Below are 16,923 nucleotides of genomic sequence, written 5' to 3'. Positions count from 1 at the left end.
TAAGGAAGTTGCTCAGTTTATGTACACAGAACACATAGGGCTGCATTCTAATTGGGGGACCAGTTTTATTTAAAATTTATATCTCAGAAAGTACTTAAATTATTCTACTTAATATGCCTATGCTATATTTGAGTGATGTTATGAAATGTTTTGCTAATTTGACCCTTCCTGATAATTTCCTAAAAGTCTAAGTGAATACAATGAAAGAATACCATCTCTAAAAATGGTTTTAATATCTTTTTCCCCAGAGTAAAGAATAAAGTTTTTAAAAAATTAATAATTATACAAATTTATCATTCACTATAAAAAGTAATTTTACTAGACACTATGTCAGTTTTCTTCTTCGGGTTCCCCAATTAAGTAGAACTTTAAAAACATACTGTTAGTTTACTAGATTTTAGGAGGTCAGCATGCACACCAAAAGTGTATTAAGGTGGACTGCTCTATTGATTTGCGGTGAATATCCTAAAGGCTCAAGGCAGTTGTCTGCGGAAGGGGCGGGAGGGCCATACATGATCGAGGTCATGCGCATCTAGCCAATTTGTAAGACGATCCAGCCGCTCCAAGCCATCAGCAATTCTTAGCATAGGGGCACACTCATGCATTCTTGTCAAGTCATCTTGTGAAAGGCTGCCTGCTTCCAGCTTGGCTTGGATGTGCAACCTTAATAAAACTCACTGAGGTCTGGGAGAAAATAGCAGATCTGCAGCAGATAGGGTAGAGGAAAGGGTCTAGAATATGTACACGCAGCTGATTCAGGCAGGCTACACGCTGAACGGTTACACTGAGAGGAAACCATAAATCTCAGCTACTATGCAATAAATATCTCAAGTTTTAACTAAGGAAACTATCTTTACAGTGAAATTTAAAAAATAACATTTTAGAACAAAGCTAACAAATGGCTAGTTTTCTGTGATTCTTCTACAAAAACTTTCTTTGAGAGGGGAAAAAGTCAAACAAACAAGCAGTTTTACCTGAAATAAAGAACTAGTTTAAAGGTCAGAAGAAAGGAGCAAGTTTTGCGAGAGGCACGGAAAGAGAGTGCTGGCAGTACAATGACAGTTTTCCTTTCCTTTGCTTTCCTCGCTGCTATTCTGACTCACATAGGGTGCAGCAACCAGCGCCGAAGTCCAGAAAACGGTGGGAGAAGATATAATCGGATTCAACATGGGCAGTGTGCCTACACTTTCATTCTTCCAGAACACGACGGGAACTGTCGTGAGAGTACGACAGACCAGTACAACACAAACGCTCTGCAGAGAGATGCTCCACACGTGGAACAGGATTTCTCTTCCCAGAAACTTCAACATCTGGAGCATGTGATGGAAAATTATACTCAGTGGCTGCAAAAAGTAAGTGATTGCTTTCAGTTTCTAAATGCACGGAGCCTTTTCTGTTCTTGCACTGCAGCTAACTTAGAGTTCCTTAGGGGAGCATGTGTGTGTTTACCTTTTGCTCCAGGGGGGCAGTGTTTGCAAATGCAAGACGGCTCTCTCCCTGTGACTTCACGGGTGAGCAGACGTTTTTTAGGCTTGTGCAAGCCTCTTAAGGTATGGTGGCACCCCGTTTGTGTGCCTAATACTGGCACATTTTATCACATTTCTGGTTTTCCCTTATTTAAAATTTAGCTTGAGTTTTCTGACTATCAAAATCCAACTTAAAAAAAAAAGGCATGTATGTCTTGAGTAAGTTAGTGAAAAAATAAAGTAATAATGACAATACTAGTTTAGGATCAAATCGATTTTACACCAAGAAATATTCTGCAGCTAGGACAGAAAATCATCACCAGATACTTATTTTTCAACCTCTAGTAAAGTTAATATGAAATGAGAGTAAATATAAAATATGATATTTGATTGGAGAACTTGAATAAGTATATAAAGGTAACAATTTCAGCAACTAGTAGTATAGTAAAGGACTGATTTCTGTCATATATTTCTTCTGTCCTTGAGAAAAAATCAGGAAGATTTATTTTAATGTGAACTCATCAGGAAGAGGTTGTTTACCCACTATGAAAGGAGAAATTGAGCCAGTGGTGGCTGTTCCCGAAGATATGCACCTGCAGATTTGGGCTGAACGCAACATGTAGGCTTTGCTATGTTCCTGAAGTACCTCTTTCCTGAGGACATTGTAGTTATACACAGTGCAATATGGGAGTCTAAGTATCCTGAAATGTTAATGTTGAGTATGCATTTAATCCCAATTTATAAAAATCAAATTACACATTTTATTTAGTTATTTCTCTATAAATCATTTAAAAGTTTTTGTTGAAAATATGCCTATAAAGAAATAACATACTTTCTGCAGTTCATTCCCTCTTTACCCTCTGTTTAATTGTGTAACAGGTAAGCAGCAGATAACAAGTGTATTCAAATATATCACTGGAAGGGTGGCAATGTCAGTGTCCCATTTGTGGAAAGCTTCTCCCCCAGGGATCTTTGCTAAAAATTCACTTGGTGTGTATGGGTATGAACACAAGGAGTCTAGTCTTCTTTAAGTTAGTCTGTTAACAGAACAAACCCTTTAAGAAGATAAAAGATAGGGAAAGGACAGATACTCTATTTTGTTCCTGTGTGGTCACACTCACTTAGATCACCTCCTGCTGAATCATGCCGAGTAATAGTTATTTTACTTTTTGTCCACTAGGGACTGAACTAAGATCACTGTTATTTTATTCGACAGATTAACTAAAACTTAGTAGTTTTAGCGTTTCCAAACCTGGAATTTTAGTTAATCTTTCTATTGTAGATTACAGGTGAAAAAATACATAGATAGGCAAAATAATAGAAAGCAAGGAGAATTCTGCAGTCTTTTGATAGCATAGCTTAAATTTCAGGCACTAATTAAATGTAGCTTAAATTTCAGGCACTAATTACAGCAGCAGTTTATAATAGGATTTTTTTTTTTCCTTTCACAAAACTTATTTCCGTCGTGAACAAGTGAATTTGGTTGAATAGCTTATTACTATTCTCAGTATACCGCCCATATAGTTTTTAATGAGAATTTAATCATAAATTAGTCCGGATTCATTGAGGGAGGTGGAGAGGGAAATTTAGTTCCAAATTGTCTTCAATGAGCTATTCTACCAAAAATGTAATATTTTGTTTGCTTAAAATATACAATCAAAATGGTGATTTAAACATAGTAATGCATATTTTTTTTGTTGCTGTGCAGTTATTAAGCAGTAGCAGGGTAAATACATGATTCTGCTGGGTTTAAATAATGCCCAGGCTTCACATGTTAATGTTTGAAATAAATTTGATTTTTGTTTGCATTGTTTTTGGTCAATGATTATGAGATAGTTTTCAGACTATAGCCAGGCATAACTATGAAAATGTTCTTTGGTTATATTGACCCTTGCTAGCGTGAATCAAGCCGAATATATGCTGAAAATGTCCCTGTTGGTATGAGTCAGAGCAGTTTGGCCTGACTGTTGTCCGTTTAAATTTGCATGTCTTTTGTCATTGTTAATGCGATTGGTTGGAGGATCAAGAAACCAAATAAATGCATTCAGCAAAGAACTTGATAAAGGTCTTCATAAATTTCCCTTAATTAGAGGTTTTCCATACTTCAAGTTCTAAATTTCATGTAAGGTACTTATTTTGATAATTCAAATGGGAATCTTTGTTATTATAACCATTTGGTATGCTTAATACTATAATTTGTACTACTTCTGTTTTGATTCCCAGTAGTTGTGTTAGGATAAGAAGCAATGCACTGCAGAAACTGAGGCTATCAGTGTAAGTGTAAGTAATTCATCCATTTATTCAACAAAATAATTAATCAAAGCATATTATTATGCAGCTCATATCATCACTATCAGAAAATTTTTTGATGCAGAATGTGTATTATCAATGCTAGAAGCAGCTCGATGATAATTTATATTAATCTGTTACCTTCCTCGATGTTTGGTAAACTGAATTCTTTTAAATATTCTTCAGAAAACACAGGCTGTCACTATAAGTCACTTTATGAGACTTATACTCTCCAATCTCATTCCTCAACTTTTCTGGTCTTGCAACTGAATAAGATGATAAGCAAGGTAGTCAGCAGGGCATAGGATGTGTTGGTCACCGTAAGTACTGGAACTGTTATGGCACTGGTCTCTTGATGTGATGGATTTAATTCTCGGAGATCAGGTTTCCATGATAACTTGTCGATTAACACCAATGTGACATAGGTTTATAGCATTTTCCTTACTTTTCAGATAGGGAAAAGCAATGTACATAATTGTTCAAAAAATCACATTTTTATTGGGTGAAACACCTGGGCTATATGTCTAGGTTTGACTCTCTTCCACCATATAGCTCTTTTCAGAATTATTAGCAAACCATACCCATTACCAGAGAGTGACCAGATCTTGGGATAGTGACAATAAGCACAAAGGCCTTTGTGTCTTTGCCACTTTCTTGTGATTCCTTTCTACCTTTCTGTGACACAGAAATGTCTGTTGTTTAATGTCTACTCCACATCCTGTGCTTCTTGAACTATTGTTTTCTTTCTCTCATATACCCAAAGTTCACCAATATGTGTATTTAAAGTATTCAGATTTAAAATATATAATGTTTTAGAATTTGGGGGGATGCTTAGAAAGTCTGTTTTGCCTTTGCCAAATGGTGTCTTTTCTTTTTTTGGTTGAAAGTATAAATACATTGAGTTAAAAAAACATGCCTTGTAACAGAGAACAAGAATCTATCTACTATAAGCATTTCACACTAGCTAAAATTGACAAATTGATTGTTAGTAAGAAATGTAGTTATGAATTACGATCCAGAATATTTTAATAAATGAAATACTTTTAATGAAGTGCTTGGCTAAATTTTTCTATTGACAGCATTTTTTGACTAACAGCATCCTCTACTTGAATATTGTATTATTTTCTTCAGAGAATTAGTATTTGGCATGCAGTTACCTGAAATATATTAATGATGATGATAATCTTTTTAAAAGCCCTTGTATTACACATATTAACTCATATTAATATCTACTCATAGAAGGTGACTTCCATGAGGCCAGTGATCTTGTGTGTTTGTCCAGTGTCATTTCCCCAGGGCTTAGAGTAATATATCATCCATAGCAGATAGAGAATAAATGTTTGTTGATTGAATAAATGGATGCCTTGTCTGTGTGTTGCAATCTACATTATATTATGTACTATTAACATTTTGGATATATACCTTCCTTCCCTAAGTAGATTTTAAGTTGTCTTTTAAGCAAGGACTATGTGGAGGAGGGAAAATAATTTTCTCCCTACCCTTCTAGGTTCATGACTGAGACTTTTCTATAATAAAAAACATGTTAACAAGAGAAAAACAAACAGAAGTTTAATAACATGTATACCTCCTGTATACATGGGAGATACCCAGGAAAATTGAGTAACTCCCCCAAATGACCCAAGCTTCCACCTTAAATACCGTCTCCAGCTAAAGACAAAAGAAGATGTTGGGTGGGGAGAGCCAGGTTTTCAGGTAAAACATAGTAAACAAGAGTATGGTTGTTATGAAGATTTAAGTCCATGCCTTCTCCATTGATAGAGTTGCTAGAGGTTTAGTCATCTTCCTCTTCTTGGTACAGAGAGTGAGACACCCTTACAAATGGAGATCTCCCTTATAAATGTAAATTTCTCTTATAGAAGGCTAATTTCTACTTGGTTTTTAGAGCTTTTCCTATGTCTGCTGTTTCTTAAAAATATCAGCCTGAAATAATCCTTATGCCAAAAAGTCATAATTTGGCATGACAAATTCTGCTCCCCTTCAACTACATCATGCAATTATTTTTGTCCTAATATTAATTAAAAAGATATTGAGTCTAGAATATGTGGTATTAATTATCCAAATTGTATTTAGCCAATGGTCTAGGATCTTAAAAACTTCTATGAATTCATTTGTCTTCTTAATTATTCTTTAAGAGTCATGTTTGTTGCCAGTTTCTCCATGAAATGTACCCACACTCCACTTATCCTCAAAGGCTGAGTTCTCCAGTGTTATCACATTGCATGTATCATGTTAGCACTGCATTTCCATGTTGTGTGGCTGTTGTCATTTTCATTATTTGTTTTGAGGGCTGTTTGCCTACTTAGACTATGAGTCCCTAGAGTGTAGCAAAAGTCTCTTTATCCATCTTTATATCCCCAAAGATGTTTATTAAGTGTCTGAATAATATCTCTGTTATCATCATAATATAAAAATAAAAAACATCACATGTTCAAGTGTGTGGTGCCATGTATAAAATAAAGCAAGTTAAGGGACCTTGCAACTGCTTTCAGATGCTAAAGTTTGCTTCTAAGTTACTTGAGGGTCATCCTGTGGGATGAAAAAGAATTTTATACTTCCAGACCCGTAGGCAAACAGTTACTGCATACAGGAGTGGCATATATTTACATATATTTGTAATAATAATATGTGAACATGTGAATCTAAGTAACTAGAACTGACTTCTCATCTGCGCATTGTTTTCGTGGCTGGTGACTGTGCAAAACTAAGCCAGAGAGGATACTCTATGTTTTATTTGCACATGTGAGGGGATTTCTAGAATGTGTAAAATGAGCAGACAATTGATCAGTATGTTTTTAAAAATTTGTTACTAAATTTGAAGAAAATATGCATATATGATTTATGCATATAGAAAAAAATGACAATTGCCAAGAAAGGTTAATAGGAATAATTGTCTTTTTTAAACTCAGTTGTAGAAATTTCTCCACCAGCTACATTTGAGAGTAACCCCTGATTTTCGAGCTAAGTAGAGCTCTTTAGTTAATGCCTCTGTATTAACTTTTCAATGAATAGTTAGGTTTTATTATTTGCTCGTTATATTGTAGAATTGAAAGACCCAAGAAGGCATAAAGACTTTCTGGGCCCCAGAAGTTGGGCATTTGGAGCTATAACAGCCTTTTGGATTTCTCTGCAGGAAGGAGCAAGCCTTCCCGCAAACTGTCTCCATTGGTGGATGTCAGGTTTTAGGAGCATGGCAAATAGGTTCTTTTCTATGGGTGATTGCAGCCTTTCTTACTCCTGACTGTGAGCTTTCACATTGAGCTTTCTTTTAGTAGCACTCATTCATATGTAATTATTGGTTCAATGTAATTTAAAATGAATGAGAATGTACCATTCTTTTCCTTAAAATCCCCCTACATTTTTCCATTACATGAGAAAAGGTTCCAGATTCTTTACCGCGAGGTCCTATATGATCTGCCCCCACACTCCTCTCTGGATTCCTCATTTACCACCTTTCCCTCATTCCAGACACTTAAATGACTTTAGCCTTCTTGTTATATCTCCAGCAGACCAGCTCTTTGCTGTCTCAGGGACTTCACATTCTGTTTGCCTAGCTAGGAAAATTCTTGCCCCAGATCTTGGCATGAATGACTTTTTCTCTTCATTCAGGTCTTTGCTCAGAAATCTTCTCAGAAAGTCTTCACTGAGCACCATTACCTACCACTTTCCCCCACTCTGCTACGTGATTTTCTATCATAATATATGTATTATTTCTTCATGGCATTTACCACTGTGACCTTTTATTGTTTATTGTTTGTCATATAATTTATTCTGTCTACCTCTACTAAGAATGTAAACACAACAAGAGGTCCTTGTCCATCTTGTTCCATGCAGTACACCTTACCCGTAGAAGAGTGCATGACACATAGTAGACTTCGGTAAATATTTGCATAATATATTCTCCCAGACCCTATATGCTGTGAGATAGAGACTGTGCCTGTCTTGTTCACTAGTTCTTATTTATTATTTTATGTATTATTTTGATAGCAGATAGCAGATCTACTTTTCTTGCACAATGCCTGGAACGTAGTTGGAAAGAATACTTTCTTTTTAATGACTAGAGGAATGAATGAATTCCATGGGCATATTTTGACTAAAATTAAATATATGTATGAAAATGAGACTTAACTATGTTCTATACATTACCCTACTAACTATGTAATGGGAGAAATTTTAATTAGTCCTGAGTTTCCATATTCTGTTACAGGGGTCAGCAAACAATGGCCCTTGGGCTAAAATGTGCCTGCTACCTATGTTTGTAAATAAAGTTTTACTGGAATACAACCACACTCATTCCGTAATATATTGTCCATCCATTTGTAAATGAAGTTTTATTGGAACAGAGCCATACCCATTTGCTTATGTATTGTCTATGGCTGCTTTCTTCCTATAAAGGCAGACTTGAGTAGTTGCAAAAGAGACCAGAAGGCCCACAGAGCTTAAAATTTGACATCCAACCCTTTACAGAAAAAGTTTGCTGACCCCTGTTCTATATCACAAAATGAATACAGTATTAACATTGAGACCATTGCAAGGTAAATTGTGAGGTTTGCTGTGTGGGAAAAAGATGACCTTCCAGGAAGCCAAATAATCTTCAGGTCCGTGCCAGTTGGCATAGAGCCTGTCTAAGCCATTTCTTGGTGTGGTATTGGGACATGCTGTGAGGTGACATTTTAGAGTACAGGCAGGGAAATTTCATGTCTTTTTTTTTCCCCCTGCCCATCTTGATGTGAACAGAGAAATACTCCAAAAACAGATACACGTTAAAAAAGAAAAAGCACCTGAATAACAATACAAATCAGCAGCCTCTGGTTAGACGAGTCTGGGTGCCCAGGGGTCCTCTGCTTTATGTGCCTGTTTCATCCTGTTTGTCGTGGCATTAGCAAGAATGTTGACAAAATATCAGAGGCATTCTATTTTCATAGAAATGGGACTCTGACTCAGCCTTTTACATTCAGTCTATTTAGAAAACTTTCCTCCTTCTGTCATTTGTTTTAGATATAAATATTACAAGTGTTCCCACTTATGTAGATGATGAGAGGGGAGGAGCAACAAGTGGGATGCTCAGCTACAAAATACAGAGGTTTATCAGCCCCTGTACTATAATTTGCTCATTAAGGAGGTTTTGTTTTCTCATTCTGCATGCCTTGTCTCTGTGTGGAAACATAAACAGCCTTTTCCTAGGCCTTGTCTTCTTCTATTCTTTTTTTAATACCACAAGCTATATTGTGTCATTTGCTTACACGCACAACCCTAATAACATTCTGAGTCAGCCTTGCCTTTTGTTCCAATACAAGATTATCGTTTGCTATGAAGTTGGGAAGTTCCAGACTCCCTTTGGTTCTAGCCCCATGGTCTGAGGGAAGGAGGGCCTCTTAGTGTTTAAATCTCTTTACAAAGTGTACAAAAGATGTGCCCCCTCCCTTATCAACGAGGTTTCTAAAGAATGAAACACTCTGTGGATCATCTTTTCTTATATTTGGAGGCTCTGTACCTAAACACTCTTCTCTAATTCTTACATAGAAATATTGGAAGTGAGAGGTTTTCAGCCTTGTTGCCTATCCAAATGATCTGATTTCTTCCTTTAAACAAATGAAAAGGTAATATTTAACTGAGAAAGTGATGAAAAACATGTAAAGCCAGATACGACCCTACTGGTAGCTAATAATTTCATCAATAATGTATTTGGGCATATGCAGATCTTTTCTTTTGGCAGTAAGTGCTGGAGAATATAGAGCAAAATAAATGTAGTAAATTACATATACTATATGATTATACAGCTTACTTACTACAGGTCTACATTGGCATGTATTGGAGTTCGTGTTGAACTATTGAAAGTGCATGCAAATTAGCATCAAGCTGTGTCTAAAGTAAACCGGTAGCTGAAATATTAATGAAATGCAAATGAAGTGAGAATATCTTGAATTGTTAGTAATATATACATGGAAGCCATCAAACTCACTGGCATCAAATCGGTAAAATTACTATATATTTCTGTGGAACAGCTGATGATAATTTTGGAAGGTGGTGTATTTTAAAGTTTCGTTTTTTGTGTAGTTTAACTTATTAGGAAGGTGTACACTTTACAGATAGTCTCTATTTTTTTTATGAAAGCTGAATGAGTTGAATTATAAAACTAGACCTAAAGATTATTGGAGGGTTTCCCTCCTACACTGTTGGTGGGAATGTAAATTGGTGCAGTCACTATGGAAAACCGTATAGAGGTTCCTCAGAAAACTAAAAATAGAACTACCATATGATCCAGCAATCCCACTCCTGGGCATATACCTGGACAAAGCTATAATTCAAAAAGATACATGCACCCCTCTGTTCATAACAGCACTATTCACAATAGCCAAGACATGGAAACAATCTAAATGTCCATTGACAGATGAATGGATAAAGAAGATGTGGTACATATATACAATGGAATACTACTCAGCCATAAAAAAAAACAAAGTAATGCCATTTGCAGCAACATGGATGCAACTAGAGATGATCATACTAAGTGAAGTAAGTTGGAAAGAGAAAGACAAATAACCATATGATATCACTTATATGTGGAATCTAAAATATGGCACAAATGAACCTATATACAAAACAGAAACAGACTCACAGACATAGAGAACAGACTTGTGATTGCCAAGGGGGGAGAGGAAGGAGAGGGAGGGACTGGGGGTTTGGGGTTAGTAGATGCAAACTATTACATTTAGAATGGATAAACAACAAGGTCCTACTGTATAGCACAGGGAACTATATCCAGTCTCCCGGGATAAACCATAATGGAAAAGAGTATAAAAAAAAGAATGTATATATGTGTATAACTGAGTCACTTTGGTATACAGCAGAAATTAGCACAACATTGTAAATCAGCTATACTTCAATTTAAAAAAAAAACGTTATTGGAGGGTTTGCATTCCCAGAGAACAAATAAATATTTAATTTAATTTATTTATTTATTTATGGCCATGTTGGGTCTTCGTTGCTACACGCGGGCTTTCTCTAGTTGCAGTGAGGGGGGGCTATTCTATGTTGCGGTGCGCAGGCTTCTCATTGCGGTGGCTTCTCTTGTTGCGGAGCACGGGCTCTAGGCGTGCGGGCTTCAGTAGTTGTGGCACGCGGGCTCAGTAGTTGTGGCTTGCGGGCTCTAGAGTGCAGGCTCAGTAGTTGTGGCGCACGGGCTTAGTTGCTCCGCAGCATGTGCGATCTTCCTGGACCAGGGCTCGAACCCGTGTCCCCTGCATAAGCAGGCAGATTCTTAACCACTGCACCACCAGAGAAGTCCCAAAATAAATATTTTAAAATCCCAAATTTTAATTCATTTCTAAACCTTTAAAGATAATTCCAAGATTTTATAAAACACTTTAACACTGTTCTTGTCTTCACTATTACTTTACAGTTGACTAGATTAAAATGCAGTGGGTATTTACTGCAGCTAAAAATTTGATTTGCTGTACCCAGAAGACCTTACATCTACCTTACCTCAAGTGCACAGACATAAGAGGCGAGAATTGTATCTTTATTACTAATATCACCAGTCTTTTCTTTATTTTCCAATTTTACTCAGTTTTTGAATATCAAGAACAGAGCTATAATAAGCAGTAGGTTTAATATAGTATTAATGAATAATTTATTGAATAAATTGAATATTTAATAACTTTTAAATGTCAATAATAGAGTGAAAGTTTAATATTTTTAACAAATGAACTGATGAATTGTAAATATTTCTTAGCAGTGGAACCCTATTTCCAAACAACTTATTAGGCAGAAGCTTAAAATGTAATCTAGATGCAAATCAAGGGGCTAGAGGAGAACTGGAGTGAGGCCCCGCCATGACCCTGTTCCTCAGCCCTTTTCTCAGAGACATCCTTCAAGGGACCTTATGTGTACAAAGAAATATAGGTTCAAAATAGCTGCAGTGAAACTTTCAAATAATCAAATATTAGGTCGGTAAAGTTGCCAAAACCAATCTACTGGCAGGCAGAAACATAACAGTTGAAAATTTGAATATTTTTTGGCAGGCTGATGTAAGAATGTCCAAATCTGCCATATACAAAGCAGTTTAAGAAAAAACTGCAGGTTGTTCAAAAAAAATAATAAATGCGGGTTGTTCTAGACTCAAAAGTGTTGAGGCCTACCCATATTTAACATGACCCAAATATGTTAAGATAATAGACAATTCTTGGATAATTAGTGGCAAATTGTTATAACTTATCTATTTTCTAAATTGTCCAATTTCATGATAGTTTATACTTCTCTTTTAAATTTAGGAACATGAATTACATTGATTACTTAATATCTCAAGCTGCAATTTTCACTAAGAACAGAATTCATTGTTAAGGATAGTGAAAAGAAATATGAATTTTAAGTAGGCATTTTGATATTTTCAAGATTTTCAAAGATTCTTGTTAGATCTACTCAGCTAATCTTTGTTTTTATTTCTAGTATGTGACACTTAACAGAATTGCCATTTTCTTCTTCTTATATGCTGGCTATTTAGCATATTTAAAGACACTGTCTGGACTGTGAAAGTTAATTCAGTTAAGAATAGATAAAAATCATTCTTGAATCCACTTTCCCAAAAACACCGAAGCTGCAACATATGACAATACGCTGAAAGAGAACAATCATATGAAGGCAATACCTTCAATTCCATTAACTCTGTGGCACTTTTTCTCTTTCAGAGATGAATAATGCAGAGCCATTTGATATACTGGTGGGGTGAAGGCTCCAAAGTCAGGCCTTATACGAATTTATTATTAACTTGCTTATTAAATTAGAAATGAAAGTTCTAATTTTTTTTCTGCTTCCCAGTGGCCTGCTTTTTCTCAAACACCAGTTTGCCCATTCTGCACTTTGGAGACTTCTGAGGCTTGAAAACCAAAAAAAAGAGGTGGTGAGGCAGTCCTCAGCTGGACAGACAAAAGGACTCAGAGGAACTTATTCCAGGCCTGGGTCCTTCTCACTCCTCTTCTTTCCTCTGGTATTGTCTTCATTAAAGTCCTATGTGATCCTCCTTGTACTGGCCTTGGAGTGGAAGTGTTAGAAAGAGGATGGACAAGAGGGTGGGCGAATGAACAAGGAGACCAGAGACTGTCCCTTTACTAGTGGCTGGAGGGCACAGTGAGGGCCCACGGGACTATAGTAGTGTCAAGAAGACTGCTGCATAAGAGATGGCAGTGAGTTCTGCCATGGGATTTTAGGATACAGGCATGAGTCATGCAGCTAAGCACCTGCCATTAACAAAGGACAGGCAGTCAGTTAGCCAGTTATCTAATCAAATATGCACTGTGTACAAGGTGGTCTGCTAGGTACTGGGAGACGGCGATAAATCCACTATAGCCCCTGTGGTTGAGAAGCCTAAACCCATTGAAATAGACAGACATGAAAGCAAATGCATTGTTTGTGTCCTCTATTTCCTATGTCAAGTCTAAAGACAGTACCACACAGTGATGAAGTATGTTGTACCTCGAGCCAGAGTGCCTGGATGAATCTTGACAGCACCATTTCCTTGCTATGTGACCTTAGGCAAGTTTCATAACTTCTCCATGCCTCATTTTCATTACTGGTAAAATGAGGTAATAATAGTACGTACATTATAGGATGATTGTTAAGAGTAAGCGTAAGTCACATAAATTACTTTGCATAAGTCCTATTACATAGTAAATGTTAAGTAAATATTAGTTATTCCTTGGGGGCAGTTCTGGGTTATAGTAATAGTTAAATGTTGAGACCTTTTACCAGCTATCTGGCCCTTTGGAAGAACTTTACATGTATTAATTCATTGAATATTTTCGGTAGATAATATTATAATTTTCCCACATAGCAAATGAGAAAGCTGAGGCACAGAGAGGGGAAGTAACTTGCCCAGCATTGTCCAGTGACTCAATGACAGGACCAGTTCCCAATCCCAAGCAGTCTGGCTCTATGACCTATGGTCTTAACCAACTATGGAATTAGCTACAGCAACTTTTATGATATCTTCTCTTATCAATCTTCAAACCTTAAGTCTATTTAAAATGTTTTTCTGTGGTGGTGTTTGCGTCTAACCCTTAATTCTTTCACACTAAATGAGTTGCCCCTTTCTCAAGTTCTGCTTCAGACAGTCATTTGTCCTCATCCCAATTCTAAAGCTTCGTGGTTAAATTGACTGTGACATGTAGGTTATGCTGCTGATTGAAGCACAATAGCCCAGTTCTCTCTGCCCTCCCACAGGTCTGTTAACAGACCAAGGAATCCCACGTCTGCAGTCCCTCCCACCTATATCCTTAGAAGCACCATCTCTTGAAGTTACAGAGCTTAATTGAATCTGACTATTTATCTAAAAACTTCTAAAACACAAAGAAAGGCTTACAATTGCTTTACATGGGGTGAAGCTGCCTATTCTAAATATCTTCCATTCAATTTAATGACCTCCCTCTTGGATTTTTCTGTGGGCAGTCCTTCTTGGAAAAGCACATCCTGGAACTTACAATATTATTTGCATGTACTTTCTTTTGTGGGTCATTCAGAGAGTTGTAAAAATGAGAAGAAACGCCTTGTTTTCTCAGGCAACGACCTCTTATCTCACTTCCTATTTTATTTATCATTGTCCCTATTAATTAAAACATTTCTGGTATTTTGGTTCAAGATCAAAAAACACTGCTACTTGCAAGCAATTGTGATGGCTCTTCCTCTCTTTTTCCTGATCTCAGAGGCCTGACCACTCAGATGCCTGGGCTTTGAGGGTTGCTGCCTTCATGACGGATAAATATCAATTGCATGAGGTAGAAAGGCTCCAAGTTACCCTAACTTCCCTCTGCCCATTGTTCTTCATGGAGTGCACAAGAAAAGAGACGACAGAATGGGGTGGGGACAAAATAGAATTCAGGCATACCTTTTCATCATCCACCTTTGCATAGTGGGACAGATTAAAAAACAAAACAAAACTCACTATGTATCCCCTTGCTTGACCTGAATTCTCCAAGGAGCGCTAAGGATCACCAGTGTGTGGCATGTCGACATTGTAGGTGCCCCAAAGATACTGGTAGGATATACACATGAATAAATGCATGCTGTGGTGCTCAAACTATTTGGGGGAAATTTTTTGGTCAGTGAAGTGGTCTGAAGGATTACAGTGCTAATGATGACTAACAAGGACCTTTTCCCAATTCGCAGGAACGTATTAAGTTAAGGATTACAGCTTTCTCAATTTTAAGATTTTCTTTCTTCATCCTTTCCATATTTTTCACTTTTCGTCAATTGTGTCTGATACTTTTCATCTCCTCTCAAACCTAGGGGCAGGATGGGAATAAAGACGCAGACCTACTAGAGAATGGACTTGAGGACAAGGGGAGGGGGAAGGGTAAGCTGGGACAAAGTGAGAGAGTGGCATGGACATATATACACTACCAAATGTAAAATCGATAGCTAGTGGGAAGCAGCCACATAGCTCAAGGAGATCAGCTCGGTGCTTTGTGACCACCTAGAGGGGTGGGATAGGGAGGGTGGGAGGGAAGGAGACGCAGGAGGGAAGAGATACGGGGATATATGTATATGTATAGCGGATTCACTTTGTTATAAAGCAGAAACTAACACACCATTGTAAAGCAATTATACTCCAATAAAGATGTTAAAAAAAAAAAAGAGCTGACAATATAGCAAATACCTATTAATAGAAGTTGGGAAGTGACCTCCCATATTTAGTCATATAGATTGCACTTTATCTCGACACACAATTATGGTGTGATTTATCTCATCCATATAACATAACCACGTTTCCTGCCTTTGAAATTGCTGTTGCTTTGTGTATGGAGTAAATCAGTCTATCTGCAAAGAGGGCAATGGATATCGGATGTTCTGTCCCAAAAGCAAGTATGAAAATGACATTCTATTAAGAAAGGTGTTTAGTAACAAATAGGTTGTTAATAAGTCTACCTTGGTTAAGTAGTATCAACATCCAAACAGATAGGCACATATATTTTTATAAATAGTAGGTATTATCATATCTATTTCATAGATAAGCAAACTGAGGACTAATGAAATCAAATAATTTTTAAAAGGTTGCATATTTACTTTGAGATAGATATAGAATTTGAACCCAGGTATTCTGAGTGGTTAACTCTAAAGTTCTTCATTGTTCATGTCTCTTTCACTTCTCCTTCACAAATTAAAACAAATTTTGAATGATGGAGCTTGTGGAAGAGGTTTAAATGAATGATACTTTCCTCTAAGTTTTTAGAGACTATATCCAGAATAAATAACCTCCTTTGGAGATCAGAATAATTTGCCATGCATGTATAAAAATTGCTGTAAGAAAGCTACTGTTCTTAGGAGAACTATTTCCTGGAACCACTCCTGACTGGATAAAAATTTTTATTTAAATTTAAAAATATGTCAGAGGCAAAAAATTAATTCCAGTTTTTACATTTTTCCAAATAAGTGAGTTGTTTACACAGACTGCCTCCGTTGAGGTTACTCTGATATGACTATACAAATAAAGATAATATTTTAAACTAGTTTATCTACATTTTTGCTTATAAACACAACCTAGTGCTAGATTGTGTTTATTTCAGTTAAAGACCAAACAGGGATAAAATATTGTCAATAGAGGAGATTGCTTAATAGTTCAACACTAGTGAATTAGGGTCCTGTTTGTAGTATTTCTGAGAAAATGACCATATGCCATATGTATTTTTAATTGTAAGTTATTTTATTTTAGTTCTCAATTATATAAAAGTAATCATCGATCCCAGGTTTATGCTTAGAAAAATGAACAGAAAATTATTAAACACTCATGAAGGTGAAACTCTCATTATCTCTTACTGACAGTCAAGATAAACTAGTGGACTAAAGAGACTTTGGTTCAAATAAATGATTTAAGTTGACAATAGAAGTGGAAATCCTACACTCGGCCCTCAGAAAATCTCTTAACTGAGACTTGAGTACATATTGGAGGTAAGAAGTCTCCATGTCAGAGAGAAAGGGAAACTCTTTATTTTGTGACCATTATGTTTCATAAGCGACTAAAGCTTATATACTTTGAGTTCACAAATCAAATAAATATGTGCAGTTTTCTGGGGAAAAGGTTACTATGGAAATTAATCATCCTGAGCATAAAATATCCCTATATATTATTCTAGTTTTTTAAAATGTCTTCCACTGTGTCTAA

At 36.4% G+C, this 16,923-nt stretch overlaps 1 protein-coding gene across 2 annotated transcripts in view; it reads left to right on the top strand.

Moving 5' to 3' along the window:
* Positions 1–592: 592 nt before the first annotated feature.
* Positions 593–16,923, top strand: part of ANGPT1 (angiopoietin 1) — a 257,990-nt gene continuing 241,659 nt past the window's right edge. For both annotated transcript variants that reach the window (XM_061171274.1, XM_061171273.1), the window contains exon 1: positions 593–1,352. In XM_061171274.1, coding sequence (XP_061027257.1) covers positions 1,056–1,352 — 297 coding nt within the window. In that variant the 5' untranslated portion in view covers positions 593–1,055. The remainder of the gene's footprint in view (positions 1,353–16,923) is intronic.

This window comes from Eubalaena glacialis, chromosome 17 (assembly GCF_028564815.1).
Source record: "Eubalaena glacialis isolate mEubGla1 chromosome 17, mEubGla1.1.hap2.+ XY, whole genome shotgun sequence".
NCBI classification, from domain to species: domain Eukaryota; kingdom Metazoa; phylum Chordata; class Mammalia; order Artiodactyla; family Balaenidae; genus Eubalaena; species Eubalaena glacialis.
Note: the sequence above shows the minus strand (reverse complement) of the source record. Positions and strands in the feature narration are given on the sequence as shown.